The sequence below is a fragment of the Lissotriton helveticus genome, chromosome 4_1 (assembly GCF_964261635.1).
Source record: "Lissotriton helveticus chromosome 4_1, aLisHel1.1, whole genome shotgun sequence".
Taxonomy (NCBI): domain Eukaryota; kingdom Metazoa; phylum Chordata; class Amphibia; order Caudata; family Salamandridae; genus Lissotriton; species Lissotriton helveticus.
This window is the reverse complement of record NC_136063.1, coordinates 67,457,358-67,476,716: the sequence shown is the minus strand read 5'-3', so window position 1 is coordinate 67,476,716 and position 19,359 is coordinate 67,457,358. Positions and strand designations below refer to the sequence as shown.

Here is a 19,359-nt window from a genome sequence, read left to right as displayed (position 1 = left end):
TTACCATCATGATAGCCTCACTGAAGCTGTAATTCCCTAGCTAAAAGAAGTCATCCTGGAAAAATCTGTGAGTGGCCACTGTTTTTACAGTTGTTTCAAAAAACTGTTAAGATATTATTAAGATTTCTGGGACAGTGAGTGGTTGCTGGGCAGTATCAATGGTTGGTGCCTACTGTGCCCTATCATTCACCGCTGGTGTCCTAGGGCAACATGTCCCTTTGCACCACAACTGAATTACTAAGTTTCTCCTGTTGTACTTGTGACTGCTTAAGAGCAGCATGGCTGAGTAGCCAAGGTTTGCTCTAAGAGGAGGTTGAGGGTTTGGAACTCACAATACAACAAAAGTAATTGTACACGATTAACAAAAAATCCAGTAAAAAGGCTAGTTTGCTTATTTTGAATGGGAATTGTATTTGCACACAAGAAAGCAAGGGAGTTAACATAGAGAACACATAAAACACAGAAGGTCTTAGCTGCTCATGTGGCCCAAATACAGTAAGCAATACCCTAGCATGCTTCTAGTGCAGTGCAGTTTGATTCCTTGCAAAGTGTTATCCTATCGGGGATGGTATGCTGTCCTCTGCTATGGCCAGGAATGGATCTTCACGCTTTCAATAGGGTGCTGTATGTAACCCTCCTGCTCAGAGGACCAAAGGTGCTAAGACTATGTGCTCCAGTGCATCAGCCTGACTTTGACATGTCTGATATTTGACTGGCCAATTCTCTCTATTCGATACCTATCACAACACAAGGCAGGAGGGGGTCCCAGGGCCTTTTGCTGGGCAAAAATGTTGTGCCTAGCAGAAAAGAGATATACTTTCTATTCTAGGTCCACCCATAGATCCAAGAGGTCTAAATGCAAAGATTCCAGAGGCAGAAATAAGTACACAAATGATAAAGGCATCCTGAAGGGACTCATCATTTTGGGACACCACTCTCAATACATTTGCTTTCTGAGCTGCAGAACACACATGTAACATGCCACACGCAACCAGAACACTGACTGCGTTGGAGTATGGATCCCAGTCATGGGGTACTGAGCAGAATGACCCATGGGCTGCTGGTAGATCTGTCCCCCCAGTCAGACAATACTCTCAAATTCAATTCAATTCATGACATTTATAGAGCGCACAGCTACCTCCAGGGAGGTGTCCAAGGCGATAGCGGAAAGCTCATGAAAGTAAATGGAGAACTGTAAGATTACACAACCATAAGAGAAGTTATCAAAAAGAAAGGTTTTGAGATTGAGTCTGAAGACCGATTACAAAGGGCTTCAGCGCAGACTGATGTGGAGTCTACTGGGAGGAAATATCATAGGGTAGGCCAGAAATGAACCAGACTGGTGCAGGATGGCACAGCTTTCCTTTGGATGCAAGATCTTTCATCACAACCTAGACTGCACATTGTCTTTTTCTAGAACCCCTCATCCCTTGCAGATAGCTACAGTCAGAGAGGAGACACACAGGCAGATCCCTTGTTTGCAGTAAGATTGTAATATTCTTTCTCTAAAGGTGCCATTGTAGTAATCTATGGGTCTCCCTGGTCCATCTTCTCTCCTAGGTGCTGGTCATACATCGGGAAGACAGGAGGCGGACAGGAGGTATCTCTTCCCGGGGGATGTCTGTCTAAAGGAACCATCCAGCATGAGCTGCAGCACTCCCTGGGCTTCTACCACGAGCAGAGCCGCAGCGACCGTGACAACTATGTGACCATCATGACGGAGAACATCTCGCCCGGTCAGTGTCACCCCCGGGCTCCACTTACCACTGAGAGGGTAAACTGAGTACAACTCAGATTCCTGATGGGCACACCTTGGCACCAATTTAGACACCCGATTGGTTCAGCTTAGGTTTGATCACAGATAGCCGCCAACGCACACGTTCTGCAAATCTGATCCTTGGTCACGGTGATCAATATTTGTTACTGTCACAGTCTGGTGTCCTTTTCACGAACGGTACCACAGCTGAGGGCGTTAACTGGACCACATGAAAATTGCCTCACACAGGATAAATTATGACCTGTGTTTAAAATGCATTTTCCTGAAATCAATAATGAGAATCAGTGATTGCTAACTGCAGTGCCCGCTTCGGAGACACGGGGTACAGATTTACACAGAAGTGTTCAGCTGAAGTGGCTGCGCTGCATCGTGTGATTGAAATACTTTGATGTGGCGCTACGCTGCTGCCTCCCAGTGCTGGTGGCAGACTTTAGACAGGCATGCACCAACACAGAGACCCTTGCGCCATAGTGCCAGAATGTATGCGATGTCTGAAGCATAGTCTTTGTGCTGAAAAGGGTCCCTTTCAATACACAAATGATGCTTTGAGAGTTGTCCTACTTTGTGTGCTGAACAATGCAGCACACATGCAAAGTGGGAAAAACAAGGAGAAATGAAAATATTTCATCCCGTTACCCTTGCCTTGAGGGGCACAGCATTTTAGCCCAAATCCCTCTTTACCATGCTTTGTAGATATGGATTTATGTCAAAACCCATGGGTGAAGGCATAGTAACACCTGCGCACCAGCCATAGACCACCCCCTTGACGCAAAGTAATGCAAGGCAGCGCAAAGCATAACTTTTTGTTACTTTGGGTTACAATTCAACTCATATCACGTTTAGCGTTGGATTGTAAATCCCATCTGAACACTTTAATTTGGGTTTGAATTAGAAAAGTAACATAAACCCGACACAAAGCATGCGTTGTTAAGTGGGCCCGGGGCTGGTTGGGATGTACAGCGCCTTGAGCACCACCCTTTCTTACTCCAATATCTCACATACAAATAATGGTGTTTCTTTCTACAGTTTTTTCATCCTCCAATTGCATGGCTTCTCAAAAAGCCTCTTCTGTATTCCCAAAACTGCATGAAAAACTCCCCTCTCCCTTTCATTTTAATTCGAATGACTATCTCCTTATTTTTCATACTACGCATGTCTCCACTCTCTGAGCACAGCCTCCTTTACTTCACAATCATGTTTGCCTTAATCTTTACTATTTCATTTCTGTTAATGTCCTCATTTTCTTCCAAATTTTCAACTAAATCACCTCTTCCTTGAAAGTCATACCTGCAAACTAATAATTCCTAATCTCTCTCATGCAATAATCCCACAAATCATTTCCATGAACTCACATACTTGATCCACTTCCCAAATGATCACCACAAACCCCAAATAATTTACTCTTCGTCAAAGAAACTGGAGTAAATGCATGGAATGGTTTTCTTGAGAGCACAAGATTTATCCCAATAACCAACAAGCACTGGATTAACCACTAAACCTTGGGTGCCTGGAGCAGTGTGCTCCAGTGCCTTGTCAAGGATAGTAAGCACTATATAAATGCAACTACAATACAGGACAATACAATCTAAGGTGAAGGGTGCACACTGGAGATGGATCACGTTATGAGGCAAAAAAGTTTTCATAATGAAAATACATGATGATTTTCCCTTCAAAAGGACAACAGTGAGCGATCTATAAACCAGGCTGAAACTCCAGTGCGTCCCTCCCGGATGTATGTAGGCGCAGGTATTTATTTAGTGTGATTCCCGCTTGGGAGCAAGATGGTGCACTTCATTAAAAATTTAGAATTATACAACTTCTTATCACATGCTGAAGGTATTAAGTGATTAACCTCAAATCATATGCTTTTCGATCCTATGCCAGGGTTCAGATTTGATCCCCCCCCCCATGTTCCAAAATCGAAAGCTTTGCCTTTAGACTACTCCTAACCCCTGCAATGGCACATGGGAGCACTGCCCCCTGGTGAGTTGGGACCTTCTCTGTATTGGAATGTGCCATATCAGACTCAGTCCTCACTAACTCATCTGTACCGTCTGCTCATCTCAACAGACAGCATCGGCAACTTTAACAAAGAGAACACCAACAACCTTGGCCTGGAGTACGACTACGCCTCCGTGATGCACTATGGGATGTAAGTCTCCGATGCTCAGCTAAGAAGAGATTTTCTGTTTACAACTCTGATGAAAGGCTTTTATATATAGACAGTGACTCTGATTTAGATTTTGGCAGACAGGGTACTCCTTTGCAAACATGACGGATTACCCTCTCCGACAAACCCTAGGACCACCCGCTTCATTTAAAGATGGGTATTCTGTTGACAGACCTCCTATAGGCTCTGTTGATGAAATACTTCCTCTGACAGCCCAATGGAGTAGCAGCCATCTGAAGAATGGCATTTTACAATGCCTGCCCTATTTAGGGTGGACGGTGTAATACCTTTTTTTCCCTGTCCATCACCATCAGGAAAAATCTAGCATTGATCGACAGGATGAAAATAATAACTCCCACAACCTGGGTGAAAACCTTTAGTAACTTAAAGGAACAGCAGTAATGATGGTTCCTTTAATTATGGAGCGATGACTACTGGGCTGAAGTCATGTCTAAATTTGGCCATGGTGTACCGTCGGGATGAGATTGGTAATATCCTCTGCCACCCCCCATAATCGTCCTTCCATTACACCCTAAATCACACCCAGTGATTCTGATCACATTCTGATGTGATCTTTTTAATTAGAGCTGAGATTGTTGGAAATGGGAAGTAGAGGGTGGTGTTTATTTCACATTTGATTGAGGGTCGAGAGGACAGAGAGAAGAGCATGGTGCCTATTGGAACCTATATATCCGAGGAAGGGCACTAGAGGGGTGACTGTGACTGTTAGAGGGAAGAGGAGCAACAGAAAGATGGCTGGGTTGGTGTACATCATTGGTTAGGATCGATGCTCTGTATGTGAAGCGGGTATGGAATGATGGCTGTGTCGGTGAACATGATTGGATAGGATCAATGCTCTGTATGTGTAGCGGGGTACAGAATGATGGCTGTGTCGGTGAACATGATTGGTTAGGATCATTGCTCTGTATGTGAAGCGGGGTACGGATTGATAGCTGTGTTGGTGAACATGATAGGTTAGGATTGATGCTCTGTATGTGAAGCGGGTACGGAATGATGGCTGTGTCGGTGAACATGATTGGTTAGGATTGATGCTCTGTATGTGAAGCGGGTACGGAATGATGGCTGGGTTGGTGTATATGGACACCAGAGTGTGGAACTGCCATAGATGGTGAAGGTAAGAAAGTGAAGTCGAGTCATGGCTGTGTCACTGAACTTGTTCCCATAGAGTTGAATGTCCTCATGGCGACTTGGGAGCTAGAATACTGCGGCTTTACATTTTGCCTGAATAATACTAAAGGCAAATTTATCGTTGTTCTCTTAAGAAGCTCATCTACAAAAAGCCTAAAATTATTGGACACTAGTTTGTGGATACGGAGGGCATTATTATCATGACGTTTATGAAATTCAATCAGCCCTGAAGAAGTCCGGTAACGGATGAAACGCGTTGGCTATCTGCATTTTTAACTAAGAAAATTGAATAAAGATTTGAAGAGAATTGAGGATGCCTCCGTTTACTGTTTCTTGGGAAAACTGACAATACTGAAATCATGTATATTGAATAAGATCTTTACTTGCAAGATGCAATATTTGTACTAAATTATTGAAGGGTGCAGACCATCTCCTGTGAAGTTTGTTAAGGGAACTAGGGTTTTCCGGTTCCTCTTCAGGACCGTATAGGGATTGCGTTCCTGGGTACTAGCACCTTCTTTACTAATTTATATTTTGTGATATTTATTGGTGGTGCAGGCTTTGTTTTGCCCTGATCCCTACATTTTGTTGCTGCGAGAATGGGAAGGTGAACGTTGTCTGAATTGGTGAACAACTCGGTTTACAGTGGAAGATCCATTGTTGATGAATCGCATGAGGATTGGTACCTCCTACTAAAGCCAGCCTCTGTCACAAGAGGAAATGTCATGAGGCTACAATGGAGACATTTTTCAAATCAGTGCTTTTTGGGATCTGAGATGCTGAGCGTGAGTGAGGGCGGTACGGGGAGCGTGTAATGCCTACATGGATTTGATGCTCATGAAAATGAGAACTGAGAAGTTCCAGACTGAGCTGGGCAGGATCTGCAGGGGGATAGTTCTAGAACAATATTGAGATGGAGTTTAGATATGAATCGCATTAAGCAAACACCAAATATTTGACCCTCACCTTTTCCCGCTGTAGACTAACCTGGACTCGCTGTAGAGTTCTATGGGTTAATAATGCGTTATAATGGTGCATACACTGTGGGCTTTACCTGTGAGGTCTTCCTTTCCCCAGGTATGCTTTCACTACCACATCTGGACAGCCGACCATCGTCCCCAAGCCAGATCCTAACACAGTCATCGGACAGAGATATGGGCTTAGCAACCTGGATGTTTCCAAAATCAACGCCCTGTACCAGTGTGGTAAGGAGTGCCTGCCTGCAGATAGATACTGAAATGTCATATCAGTCATAGCATCTTTTCCTCGTAGGCAGTAATATTATCTTTTGTAATGATTCCAGCTCAACTTCCACCAATATCATCCATCATGGGACAATTGAATTTTCTAGTTTATTTGTAGAGCACACCCTCTGAACTTAATTGTTGTGTTTAGGCACCATTGTCCCTAACTAACGAATATAAAATACCATACATGTAAGTGCTGCAAAAAGAGAACACAAGAGAAATGTTGTAAGGCTTTCCTAATGGTAAGGGGAGTATTTCTATTCTTAATATCCAGGTGCAGGCAGTACATTCAAAATCTTTGGACCGATGAGTAAGAATCTGCAGTTTCCCTTTCCCTGAATGTTAGTACTTCCAGCATTGAGAAGAGATAAGACACAGGGCCGTTGGTTACATGGGGGAACATGTCTAATAATGTTCTCCGACAAACAGGCTGATGCTGTTCCCTTGATGCACTTGAGACAATAAATGCTTAGTTGAAGATAATGACCTTTTGGATAGGGCTTTTGGATGGGTCCCACTGAAGTCTAGCCTGCTTATGATAATGACCATTGGATAGGGCTCTTGGATGGGTACCACCGAAGTCTAGCCTGCTGATAAGATAATGACCATTGGATAGGGCTCTTGGATGGGTACCACCGAAGTCTAGCCTGCTTATGATAATGACGTTTTGGATGGGTACCACTGACATCTAGCCTGCTGATAAGATAATGACCTTTGGATAGGGGTTTTGGATGGGTACCACTGACATCTAGCCTGCTGATAAGATAATGACCTTTGGATAGGGGTTTTGGATGGGTCCCACTGAAGTCTAGTCTGCTTATGATAATGACCTTTGGATAGGGCTCTTGGATGGGTCCCACTGAAGTCTAGCCTGTGCTATGGGTGTTGCTGTGGGTGTTCCACCACAACTCCCACTGTTTTTTGATCCTGCCCCAGATTCACAAGGAGGTGTAAATCTGAGGCAGCGCCAAAACTAAGGTCATGCACCAGCAGGCGTTACAATGGAGAAACGAGGAGAAATGCTTTTATTCCTCCATGCTTTTGCATTCTGCAGCACACATAGAAAGAGCAAAACGCCATTAATGATTATTTATGTGCAGGAAGAGACACCTTCCTGGACATAAACAATCATTGAATATTGACGATTTGCTACTTCTATGTATGCTGCATTCAGCAGCACACATAGAAGTAACAAATCATCATAAAGGATTGTTTATGTGCAGGAAGCGACACCTTCCTGTACATAAACAATCATTCTGTGCAAGGTAGGCACCCTTGCACTATGGTGCAAGGGTGCCTGTGTTGGCGCTAGGCAGCTCATTTTAGCGCTAGCACTAGGGAAAACACAGGGGAGCGTCGTATTGGTGTAAATACAACGCATTCCTGCATTTTGGAAATGTCGGTGCCGAAAATAGCGCAGTTCCGCTCTCCGACATTTTGTTGTAGATATGTCTCCCCAGTATCCATTCACGGATGGGATCCTTGCATTTATCCACTGGTGGGATCCCACTCTTGGTAGAATTCCATAGTTTATCCTCTGACTGGGTCCCAGTGTTCATCACCTGATGAGTTCCAAGCACAATCTACTACTTTATGGAAAAATATTCCTCTTATATTGGAGTTTCAGATGGTTTGAATGCTAGAGTTCGGCTAAGACCCTGTTTGTTCCCTTTATGCAGCTTGACATTTGGGTTCCTAGCTTTGAAAATATCCCTGTCGTTGGGTTCATTGTCCTCTTCGCATTAGGAATTATGTGGCCTTATAGCTATACACCATGTAGCTTTCTTTGACCTGAACACTGAAGTCACTTTAGACCAGTAAAGAGGAAGTGGAGTGACAGAAAGATTCTGTTCTTCATCCAAAGTAATTTGCTTTTGCAGAGTTTCATTTTTATTTGTCTTCCAAAACATCTATCCCACCTTTACTGGCATTTTATCTGAACCAGGACAATTTGTGTCGAAGTTCAGTGTGCCCAGTGTAGTTTTTGGTACCTACTTATATTCTTGTCTGTGCTTCCATATCATTGCTAAGATCAGCACCAGCCACAGAGATCATTGTTTAGGTCAAGGGGCTTCCTCCTGGTGGAGATATAAAGATGCCAGCTTAAATACTAGTGAATCTAACTGAGCCATTCTCAGTAGGAGCCGTTGGAGGGAGGTAACTCAACCTGTCAGGGATATTGTGCAGTTTCAAGACATTAATATTCAAAGAATTTTCCTTTTCATATTTGGTTTTAGGTGTTTGCAGCACTATTTTATCTAACCCGACCGGCACTCTGGCGTCCTCCAATAACCCTTCCTCGTACCCAAACAACGTCAACTGTGTCTACCTGATCCGAGTGCCTTCCGATAAGGTAGGTCCTTCACAGACAAGCTGATGGAGCTAGTCGCGCTTCCCTCCTGCCAGAGTCCTGAGCTGCCTAGGGGTGGGACTTAGAGTAGCGCGCTGGGTTAGGAGCTGCCTGATTGGTGGCCGAGGAAGCTGCTGAGATAGGTTTCTCTGGTTAGAGTGGTCCATGAGTGAGGAGGAGAAGGATCTGTCCTTGGAATGATCTCACCAGTAACATCAGCACCATAGCTGCAGAGCTTCAGAGAAGAACCAATCAGAAGGTATTATTGAGATCTACTGTAGGGCTGACACCGCAGAGTAGATGGAATAAAGCTTAAAGAGAGGGTCTACAAGGGGTAAATAAGTCAGACTTTAATCAAGTTCAAATCGGGCTTCAAAGAAATGTCACATGGGGGCAATAAACAAAGGTGAGAGGGAATGCCAGTGGAGTTCCCCAAAGGATATGGGCACAGAAGGATTACCTATTAATGGACAGTGTATAAGGACAAACTACTGGGGTGCACAGCGATAGGTGTCACCCCCTGAGTGTATGGTAAAGAATATTGAGTTTTGAATACAGTGCTACAAAAACATCTTAGCCAAAATATCAGCTAACAAAGTATGGTTTAGGTCAATATGTATGGGTAAGTGAGACTTCCGGTACTTAATTCCACATTTATCTTGAGAATACAGAGATATATGGCGTCAAGGTAGGCTGATGTGAAGAGTAGTAAATCTTTACTTAGCTGTACACACTCTGGATGTTGTGATAGCTGATATTCTGGCTACAATACTTTTGTATGTGATATTTCTCTGCTCAATATTCACCATCAACCCTTGCACAAAGCATGAGCATCTGTTCCCAGTGTGGAAATCCTTTGTGAGATTTCATCTGAAGAGCTGCAGCCTTCTTCCTGTCATGGTCTGCTGGTGGGCATCACTCACACTCAAAGGTAGGACACAGGTGATTGTGCCCAGAGAGGTGGAGGGCCTTCCTTAAGAGCCCAATGAGGAGACAACTGTACCATGTGCCTTGAAGCTTACCCCAGCTTGGCTCTCTCAGTTACTCCTTTAACTTGACTGACAGCCCCAGCTTAGCACAGGCAACAAGAACCCTGTGTTTTAACTTCTTCACAAGAGGCACCAAAGCTTCAGAACAGTGTTGGTTCCAAGTAGAGGCTCCATGAGAGAAGACAGGAGGTGCAGGGACCGCATAAGGGTGTCATGTCTCTTTGAACACACAAATGAAGTTTAGTGATGGTGGCGAAGGAGGCTAGAAATAGAACAAGTCAATGCAAAATCACCGGCTGAGTCTAGTCTGCGGATAACTTAAAAAAACTGAAAATCAGTCCTTTTTAAACAAATGATGGATAGAAAGTTCTAGACACCCTGGAGGTTGTATGTCTGATGTACTGCTCTTTCTTCTCAGATTCTCCTACAGTTTGATGCCTTCGATCTCCAATCCTCCTCAAACTGCGACTCCGACTACCTCACAATTTACGATGGCGACAGTAAGGCAGCCCCAGTCTTAATCAGCAAAGCGTGTGGGACCGGACAGCTCCAGCCATTCATGTCATCTGGAAATGAGATGCTGCTGGAGTTTGTGACAGACGGCTCCATCACCGCCAGTGGGTTCAAGGCCTCCTACAGCAGTGGTACGGTCCTTGGTGTCAGGCCGCTCTCAGTCAAGGAGCAGGAATGTAGAAGCCTCCTACAGCAATGGTACGGTCTTTTTGTCAGGCCGCTCTCAGACAGGGGACGGAGGACTCAGAGGCCTCCTACAGCAATGGTACGGTCCTTGGTGTCAGGCCACTCTCTGACAGGGGACGGAGGACTCAGAGGCCTCCTACAGCAATGGTACGGTCCTTGGTGTAAGGCCACTCTCTGACAGGGGACGGAGGACTCAGAGGCCTCCTACAGCAATGGTACGGTCTTTTTGTCAGGCCGCTCTCAGACAGGGGAGGGAGGACTCAGAGGCCTCCTACAGCAATGGTACAGTCCTGGGTGTCAGGGCGCTCTCAGACAGGGAGCAGGAATGTAGAAGCCTCCTACAGCAATGGTACGGTCTTGGTGTCAGGCTACTCTCAGACAGGGGACGGAGGACTCAGAGACCTCCTACATCAATGGTACGGTCCTGGGTGTCAGGGCGCTCTCAGACAGGGGAGGGAGGGAGGAAGCAAGGGCCTTCTACAGCAATGGGGAGGGAGGACGCAACAACCTCTTGTTGGGACCCAGTGAGCTGTGCTCCCTTGATACCTGGGCATGTTGGCATATGGCTCACTGCAGGAAGTGCTTGTTTCTCAGAGTCAATAGAGGTCTCACCATGAAATACAAGATGTTGCGGGCCCAGTACACCGACAAAATCACCTTGAGTCTAGGGAAAGGAGCTGGGGGTGGTTCATGGATTAGCAGTGTTTTGTTTCTGATTTCTCTGCCGGTGGAGTCTTGGCCACCGATGATCGGGGGTGACAAAGATCACAGTGTGCACAAAATATATGGGAACACATATGATTAGTGACGTGGGAGAGTAGTGACAAGAATCTCTGAACGTTGGGGTCCTCTATTGGCAGTGTCATGAGCTCTGTAATTTACCATCCTGACACATATGTGTACTTTCTGACTGGAACCCCATGCCATGTCTCCAGTTTCTTGCCATGTACCACTATTTTTGTGGACATGTGAGCTGAGGCACAAACAGCGTGCCGGGGGCATCAGGCAGGATCCTACTCCTGGTTCTGGTGTGGCACACAGTTGTGGAAGGGCTAAAGCTGAGATGTATTTTGTGCATGTGGACTTTGTACACTCATCACCAGTGCTCTATGTGCAAAGCACTAAGATGAGTCTTTCTTCTGTTTGACAGTAAAATGTGGTGGCACATTCACCAGCTCTGATGGCACCGTCTCATCCCCTAACTTCCCCAACAATTACGATTCCAACATGGACTGCGGCTTCTACATCACAGCTCCAGCTGGATCCAAGGTAAGTGCTGGAGCTACCGAATGTCATTTTAGTACTGAGAAAAAAGAACTAAATCCTGGTGGACCCTGGGATCATGAAGAACCTTTTAGAATGTTTGCCAGAGGGCGGTATGACTTCATGACTTTCCAGAACAGCTTTAAACAAGAATTATTAAATGCATTAGGTTTCGTATATGTGATTAATAAGAAGCTTTTTTTGTAAATTGTAGTATGCTGAGAAGTTATACAATATAAGTTACAGAAAGTCTGTTAAAGTGTTATGACTTGTTTATGTACAAAAAGGAAATATATTGTGATGTTACTAGTGGTATTATAAAGTGGGGAGATTAGGTAAATGGACAAACATAAAAAAAATGCACCTGACAAGTAGACTTGAAAATGTTGCAGCTATGGGGAGATTAGGTAAAGAGTGGGATGAAAAAACATACAAGTACATTGTAAGCACGGTTTTTGCAAAACCAGAAAAACAAGATTATGAAAACTAGATTAAAAGGTGTTGTTTGGTTATTGCCCATTAGTGACATAAACAAATGAAAATTAACTTTACATTTTTCAAATGAGCATTTGACCATTTGTGCAATATAAGTGAAACAAACACACTGAAAGTAAGACTATTGTTTTATTGAAATGTGCAAGTTTTTTTATAGCAGATTACTGTTACAAAGTTTTATTTTATTTTGCTCTGCAGATTTTTTATTATTATTGTGAAAAACGTGAGCATGAACATAAACTTTGAAACAATAATGAGCATATAGTGAATATTTCCACTTGCCTTGTCACTGGCATTGTGTTACTTATGGTTTACAATTTTTCTTTACTTAAACATTACACTGTGACATTTTCAATTATCATGCTATATACTCTGAAGTTTGTATGTTGTAAAAAATCCTGTATTTTCTTGCAAGGCATTTGTTATAAGTCCCGGCGCCACTATACTTGCTGAACCTTTAAAATCATGATAACACATACCACTGATTCCTTATGCCACACTGCCCCCTACTGGCAGGACAGGGATAGCAAATAAGGTCCAGTGCATACTTCTCGCTCCTTACATCACATTGTCTTGTGCTAGCAGGACAATTAATAATGGTGTGTAAGCACCAGTGCATACTTTTCATTCCTTATGTCATACTGGGCCAGTCATTTTCATCCTTCTGGCACACTGCCTCCTGCTTGCAGGACAGAGGTACTATTTAAGGACTAACACATACTTCTTATTTACACCCTGTAGGTTTCATTGACATTCACATCTATCGCCCTTGAACCTAATCCTACGTGCAACGCTGATTCCTTGTCTATTTTCGATGGTGCCAAGACCACCTCCCCGCTTATTGGCAAATACTGCAAATCCATGCCAGTCGCACCAGTGACTTCCACCGGGAGCTCCCTTCTGCTCCAGTTCCACAGTGATGGCTCATTGAACATGAAGGGATTCCAGGCCACCTACACCTTCGGTAAGTTTATCTGCGGTAAAGAGACTACTGGCTCTTCATCACTGAGGCTAGGCACAGCAGGGAGGTGTCTGTTCTTATCTGAGAAGAAGTGGCAGAAGGGCTGTGTGGCACCATGGCATGCGCTCCAGTTTACTGTGCATGGGGTTAGCCTGTACCCTCTGGATGCTGAGCCTGTGCAGAAGAGATACCCAAGGCTCTATCAAAAATAAAGTGTGTAAAAAGAGCAGACGTTGGCCCTGTTGTCCACCCATTAACCACAGGGGTCTAAAAGGTGCCTTCATTGCCTTTAGGGTCAGTTGAAGATATTCACACGAGCTGTACATGGAATGGATGTAAGGGTCAATCAATCAATCATTCAGGGATTTATAAAGGGTGTGACCCTAGTGCATTGGAAGGCTGAACCACTCACATGTTCACCAATACTCAAACAAAGTTCCAACACCTGGGCCCTTACTTTGTGAAAGTCCTGCCTGGGCTGTCACATGTGATGTAAACTAGGGAAAGGTTGTGAAACGTAGAGAATAGAGCAAGACTCAATAAATAGGGGAGCAGGGGCAGAGAAACTATAATATGGAAGTATAAAATTACCTTCAATATTCAGCGTTCAAGGTCAGCATGTGGAAGATTGAGGAGGTCTGACCAATGAGCACCACTGAGTAAGGGATTGAGATCAGTTTGGTAGCAGCAGAGAAGGATGAGCTTAATGTATACTATAGAAACAAGCATTCTTGAATTGCTGAGAGCTCTGAAACAGCTTTCCACTCACTCCTGAAGTCAGGGTGTGGGATTCAGATACACTTCCAGAAACAGCTGTGGCCACTGTTGGACCCTTTCACATCTCCGCGGATGCCCATCACAAAAGGAAATAGAGCCAGTTCATAAATAGACTCATCTCCCACATCTAACTGCAGCAGTAGTGACACGTCGAAGGGCACTGGTCCCAATCAATAAATAGCCTCGTCTCCCACCATCTAACTCTGGTAGTAGTGACATGCGTCGAAGGGCACTGGTCCCAATTAATAACTAGGCTCATCTCCCATCTAACTCTGGTAGTAGTGATGTGTGTTGAAGAACACTAGTACATATTAATATATATCCTCCTCTCCCACCATTTAACTCTGGTAGTCGTGACATGAGTGGAAGGGCACTGGTCCCAATCAATAAATAGCCTCGTCTCCCACCATTTAACTCTGGTAGTCGTGACATGCGTCGAAGGGCACTGGTCCCAATCAATAAATAGCCTCGTCTCCCACCATTTAACTCTGGTAGTCGTGACATGCGTCGAAGGACACTAGTGCCAGTTAATAAATAGCCTTGTCTCCCACCATTTAACTCTGGTAGTCGTGACATGCGTCGAAGGACACTAGTGCCAGTTAATAAATAGCCTTGTCTCCCACCATCTAACTCTGGTACGAGTGATTTCCCTTTCAGTGGAAGACAAAGGGCGTCATCTAGCAGTTGGTGGAGTGGCAGTCCTGATGTTCATTGGCATTTCAGGGCCTGGCATGTCTCCTGTAGATGCCCAGTAAAGACGGGCACTGGTGCCAGTTCATAAAAAGCCTCCTCTTCCACCATTGTAATATGGAAGGGGACCAGCATTTCCCCGGGGGAGGGGGAGGGGGGTCCTGTTGTAAATTAGTGGGGTGCTGCTCCTATTTTGAGGTGGGCAGCTGCTGATTGGCTGCTGGTGCAGCTACACTGGCAGTAAGCCAACTGCCACAGGCCTCTGCCTTTGATGCATCATTAAACCCACTCTATGTAGGGTGGGCACCCAAAGCAGGTCTGCCCCGCCTGTGTCTGCCATGGGAGACGTGGGCGAAACCGGGCAGGAAAGAACAACAGTGGTCTCCAGGGGCTGGGGAGACACCCTGCATGTCAGGGACATTGGTTTTGTCTGTTTTTGTAATAATTCCCTGCTTTGAGGGCTTGTTTGTGAGAAGCAAAAAAGAATGCTGCTGCAAACGTTACATCTAATTAGGGTGGGCGGTCTGTCTGCCAGGGCATGGGTGGAGATGGTACCTCTGCAGCCACAGCAGCCTTCATGCATGACTGCTGGTGTCTGAATGACCCCAAAGGGCTGCTGACCAGCTCTATCATGGGGCTCAGCTCGATTATTAAAAAAAACAGTACAATCCATTCATATTTTACATAGTCAAATTATATGCAAATACTCGCAACAGTAAATTTGCTTTGCACATATTCATTGGGGATCATGAAAACCTGAGTGAGTTTTGCTATTCAGTCTGTGGGAGAGTCTTCTCGCACTTCAACAACTTATATGTGGTTTCCCATATTTACTTGCAGTGAGTGCCTAACCCTGGAGAAGCTGACATGCCACAGCTACACAGAAGGTCATGACCCCGGAAGTACACCTGTTCCACGTGAAGAAGGGGTGGATGGTTCAAGGGCTGCATTTGTTTCTCTATAAGTCTCAGTTTTTGGTCGTCCTGCTTCTCTCTCTTGTTGCACTTGTGGCATTTGTTCTGTTGCGTGTTGTCGTCACGGGTAGTCAGAAGCTCGTCACCAACTCTGGTCGCCAACTGTGAATCAAGTGTTTGCAACCGGCCTGACATCTGGCTCCAAGCTCGCCAGTGATGTATCTGATGGTGAATTATACTGAGTGCGAAATGTTGTGCTGATGTGAAGTGAAATAAAGACATAAAATAAAGTTTTGACTCTTGTGCTGATCATGTAACATAGAACCGACTGTATATTGGAACATTGGACCCTGCCCTTCTGACTGGGGTCTTCTATTTTTGGGAGGGAGAGAGAGGAGGGAGAAAGTGAGAGAGAGGAGAGAGAAAGTGAGAGAGAGATGAGGGAGAAAGAGAGAGAGAGAGAATGTGTATGTGTGTGTGTGTGTATGTGTCTGTGTGTGTGTCTGTGTGTGTGTATGTGTGTGTGTGCATATGTATGTGTGTGTGTCTGTTGGAAAGTGGACTATTAGCAGTGGTAAACATGCATCTACTTCTGGTAATAAGGACACTAACACAGTCTAAGGCTCAGAATAGGTCAGAATATTATTCCAATGCTCAACCCCTGATAGCTTGGCTGCGAGCAGGCAGGACTAACTTCAGAGACAGGTATGTAAAACATTTAAAAACACCAATTGAGTAAATAATTAAGACACAACACACAATGAAAATCCAAGACCAATTTATAAAAACAGGAAATATTGTTATCCTTAAAATGACACCAAAACGAAAAAACATCTAATGTAGCAAACCATAGATATGACTTGTAAAAGATTAAACACTTAGTAGTGCTTAGAAAGCAATAGTGCCAATTCTGATAATTTGGTCGCCTCTGACCGGGACAAAGTCAAAGTTTGAGGCCGACCGCGAAGGAGGCCTGGTTGGATACACTAAGCGGGAGGTTCCGGTCAAGATTTTACCTTCCTACTTAGAAACCTTTCAGGAGGATTTCACACTATACGTCATCAGCCTCCTCCAGCAGGCCATATTCGGTGAGGGTTCACCGGATTGCCTTCCTGTGAGGGTCCGGTCACTCTCTAGAGCTTTTACACAAAAGTTCACCAAACTTTTCCAAACTTCAGGAACTTCATCCTGAAGTTCGTTGTGAGGGCCCAAAGTGTCCAAAACACAATCCAAGGCTCTGGAATCTACAAGATGGTCCTTGAAAGGTTGGGACCATAATTCCCACAATGCACCGGGACAACACTCTTAAACGTCCACTGGATACACTCCAGGCAGGGTACACTTGGTGGAGTTGATGCAGGTGAGCTCTGTTAACCTGTAGCTTGCAGGGAGTCCACTCTTTAATCCTTTTGAAGCAAGGTACATCCAAAGGGCTGTAGTTCAATATAATGCAGCAGACGCTGTCAGTGAGAATGCAGGGCCTCAAGGTGCAAATCAAGTTTCCAGCTTGGCAAGCCTTCTTAGTTTCAAGCTGCAGATCTGAGAGGCTCTGCTCCTCTCTGATACTTTTTCAATGTTCTCTGGAGTCAGCAGGAGGGCACTCCCGTCCAATGAGGTGCAGGGCAACTCCCCAGAGCATGACCATTGTCTCCAAAGTGTGACACAATGGTCTCCCAGAATGCAATACGCCTCCAAAATTCAACATGGTTTAAATCTCAGCAGAGCAGCAAGAGCTAGTTTAACCAGCCATCTGGCTGGGTCATGGAGAGGGGAGGAGGTAGATGTCCCATCCTTCCTTTGAAGCTGATGCTTTATAACACCCCCTCCCCCCGCCCTGGCATTCCTGTGGAGCAGAGCTCATTCTAACAGTTAGCCCCTCTTCAGGGTGAGCCACTTATCACTTCATCAAAGCAGCTTGTCTAATCCTGTTAACTCTGGCCAATCAGAGGTGACCTAGGGAAGGTTGAAATTTGGCTTACAGACAAGAATGTCTTATAACTTCTTTTAAGTACACTTTAGGATAAATTCAACAATAGCATATCGTTGGATTTATCAATACCATTCTCCTAAGTCCTTGAATGAGATTTTTCTTTGGTTCCTATCTATATTTATGCATTCATAAACTATTACAATGTAATCCTAAGGGGCTAGGCATCTACAATGGGGAAACTGCAGTGCACACGTTCTGCAGTATCAAGGCATATAAAACATCTGTAATAAAGGCCCTCCTTATAGTTACATGCCCCTATCCCTGGAGCATCTAAGGGAGACTTTAGGGATCCTGAATATGCACAAATTGTTGATTTTGGTCAGCACTTTTCTACAATGAGGGAAATGAAAGGTGCAATATATATATCCCCAGGATATGTAAAGAATCGTTTATAAGGGCCCTCCTTATTGTGACAAAACCCCTGACCCCGGGACACCTAGGGGAGACCCTGAGATGCCTAATATCCCAAAATATTATAGAATATGAATGTTTAAGTGCGCCTAACACCAAAACTGAGTTTGGACACAGTTTGCATTTAAAAGCAGTTCTGCAACACTGGGCTGCAGTGTTAATTGACCACAGGCCCTCTGCAGTGCGCACATGCAAGTGCAAAAAGGGCTGCTGGCCTCTAAACTGCCTTGCCCTATTGTATACTAAGGTCTTAGAGGTAGTTTCAAGCCCCCTAACCTATTATGTACCAGGGCCTTATAGGTTAGGTCAAGCCAATTAAAAATGTACCCAATATATAGTGTACCCTACTTTAGGTAGGTGTTTCCATTGTAGTCTCAATGATATTTCACCATAGCACTAGTCCTGGACCTGCTTAGCAGAGCCCAGGATACAGTCAGAGTCAGTTACCACCAGTAAGCAAAAAATGGGGGTGCACAGAGCATACAGGATGACTTTCCAACAGAGCCCCCTCCCAAACGAAAGGTGAGGGGTCACTAACCTAAACACTGGTAGTCCTCATCATGCAAGTGAAAAAACCTGAAAAGTCCATCTGAATTTGCATGGGTTGTGGTCCACTGTAATGTCCACTACCTGTAGGGAAATGGACCACCTTAACACCTTGGGACTCTCCCCTCTCATCTGCATGAGCCATCTGAGAGGCATGTGGTCAGTTCCAACACGAAAGTGAGTCCCACACAAATATGGTCGCAGCTTTTTCAGGTACCAAACAAGAGCAAAAGCCTCTCTCTCAATGGCACGCCACCTCTCCTCTATGGAAAGAAACCTCCTGCTAATAAAGGCAACTGGCTGATCAAGGCCCTTTTCATTTAACTGTGACAACACTTCCCCAATCCCTTCCTCTGAAGCATCTGCCTGAACAACAAATTATTTGTGTAGTAAGGGGTAGAAACACTGATGCTTAACACACAGAGGCTTTCAGATAAGAAGCCTTCTGAAACTCTGGGGTCAAATGTAACTCATTCGGCCTCTTCTTAGAAGTCAGTTCTGTCAAGGGACCCCCATTGGTCTCATAATTTTGAACACATATTCAATAATAAACTGTCAGTCCAAGGAGAACCCTGACCTGAGTCTGGGTAACAGGAGCTGTGCTATCCAAAATAGTTTGGATTTTAGCTTGGAGAGGCGGCACATGGCCTCCACCTACCAAGTGGTCCAAGTAAACTACAGAACTGTGCCTAATTCGGCACTTACTTGCCTTAATAGTCAGGCCTGCCTGCTGCATGACCTGAAGCACTTCCCTCAGGTAGGTTAAGAGATCACCCCAGGTAGAACTGTATGCAGCTATATCATCCAGATAAGCTGAACTGAACTGCTCTAGCCCAGACAAGAACCTGTTCACCAACCTTTGGAAAGTGGCAGGTATATTCTCTATGCCAAAGGGCATTACCTTGAACCGATAATGTCCCTCTGGTGTGGA

At 44.8% G+C, this 19,359-nt stretch overlaps 1 protein-coding gene across 2 annotated transcripts in view; it reads left to right on the top strand.

The window, feature by feature from the left end:
* The window catches only part of LOC144826955 (embryonic protein UVS.2-like), a 50,038-nt gene extending 34,283 nt beyond the window's left edge, over positions 1-15,755 (top strand). For both annotated transcript variants that reach the window (XM_078685417.1, XM_078685416.1), the window contains 8 exons: positions 1,561-1,736; positions 3,848-3,929; positions 6,174-6,301; positions 8,581-8,696; positions 10,101-10,326; positions 11,532-11,650; positions 12,881-13,103; positions 15,408-15,755. In XM_078685417.1, coding sequence (XP_078541543.1) covers positions 1,561-1,736; positions 3,848-3,929; positions 6,174-6,301; positions 8,581-8,696; positions 10,101-10,326; positions 11,532-11,650; positions 12,881-13,103; positions 15,408-15,418 — 1,081 coding nt within the window. In that variant the 3' untranslated portion in view covers positions 15,419-15,755. The remainder of the gene's footprint in view (positions 1-1,560; positions 1,737-3,847; positions 3,930-6,173; positions 6,302-8,580; positions 8,697-10,100; positions 10,327-11,531; positions 11,651-12,880; positions 13,104-15,407) is intronic.
* The last annotated feature ends 3,604 nt before the right edge of the window (positions 15,756-19,359 follow it).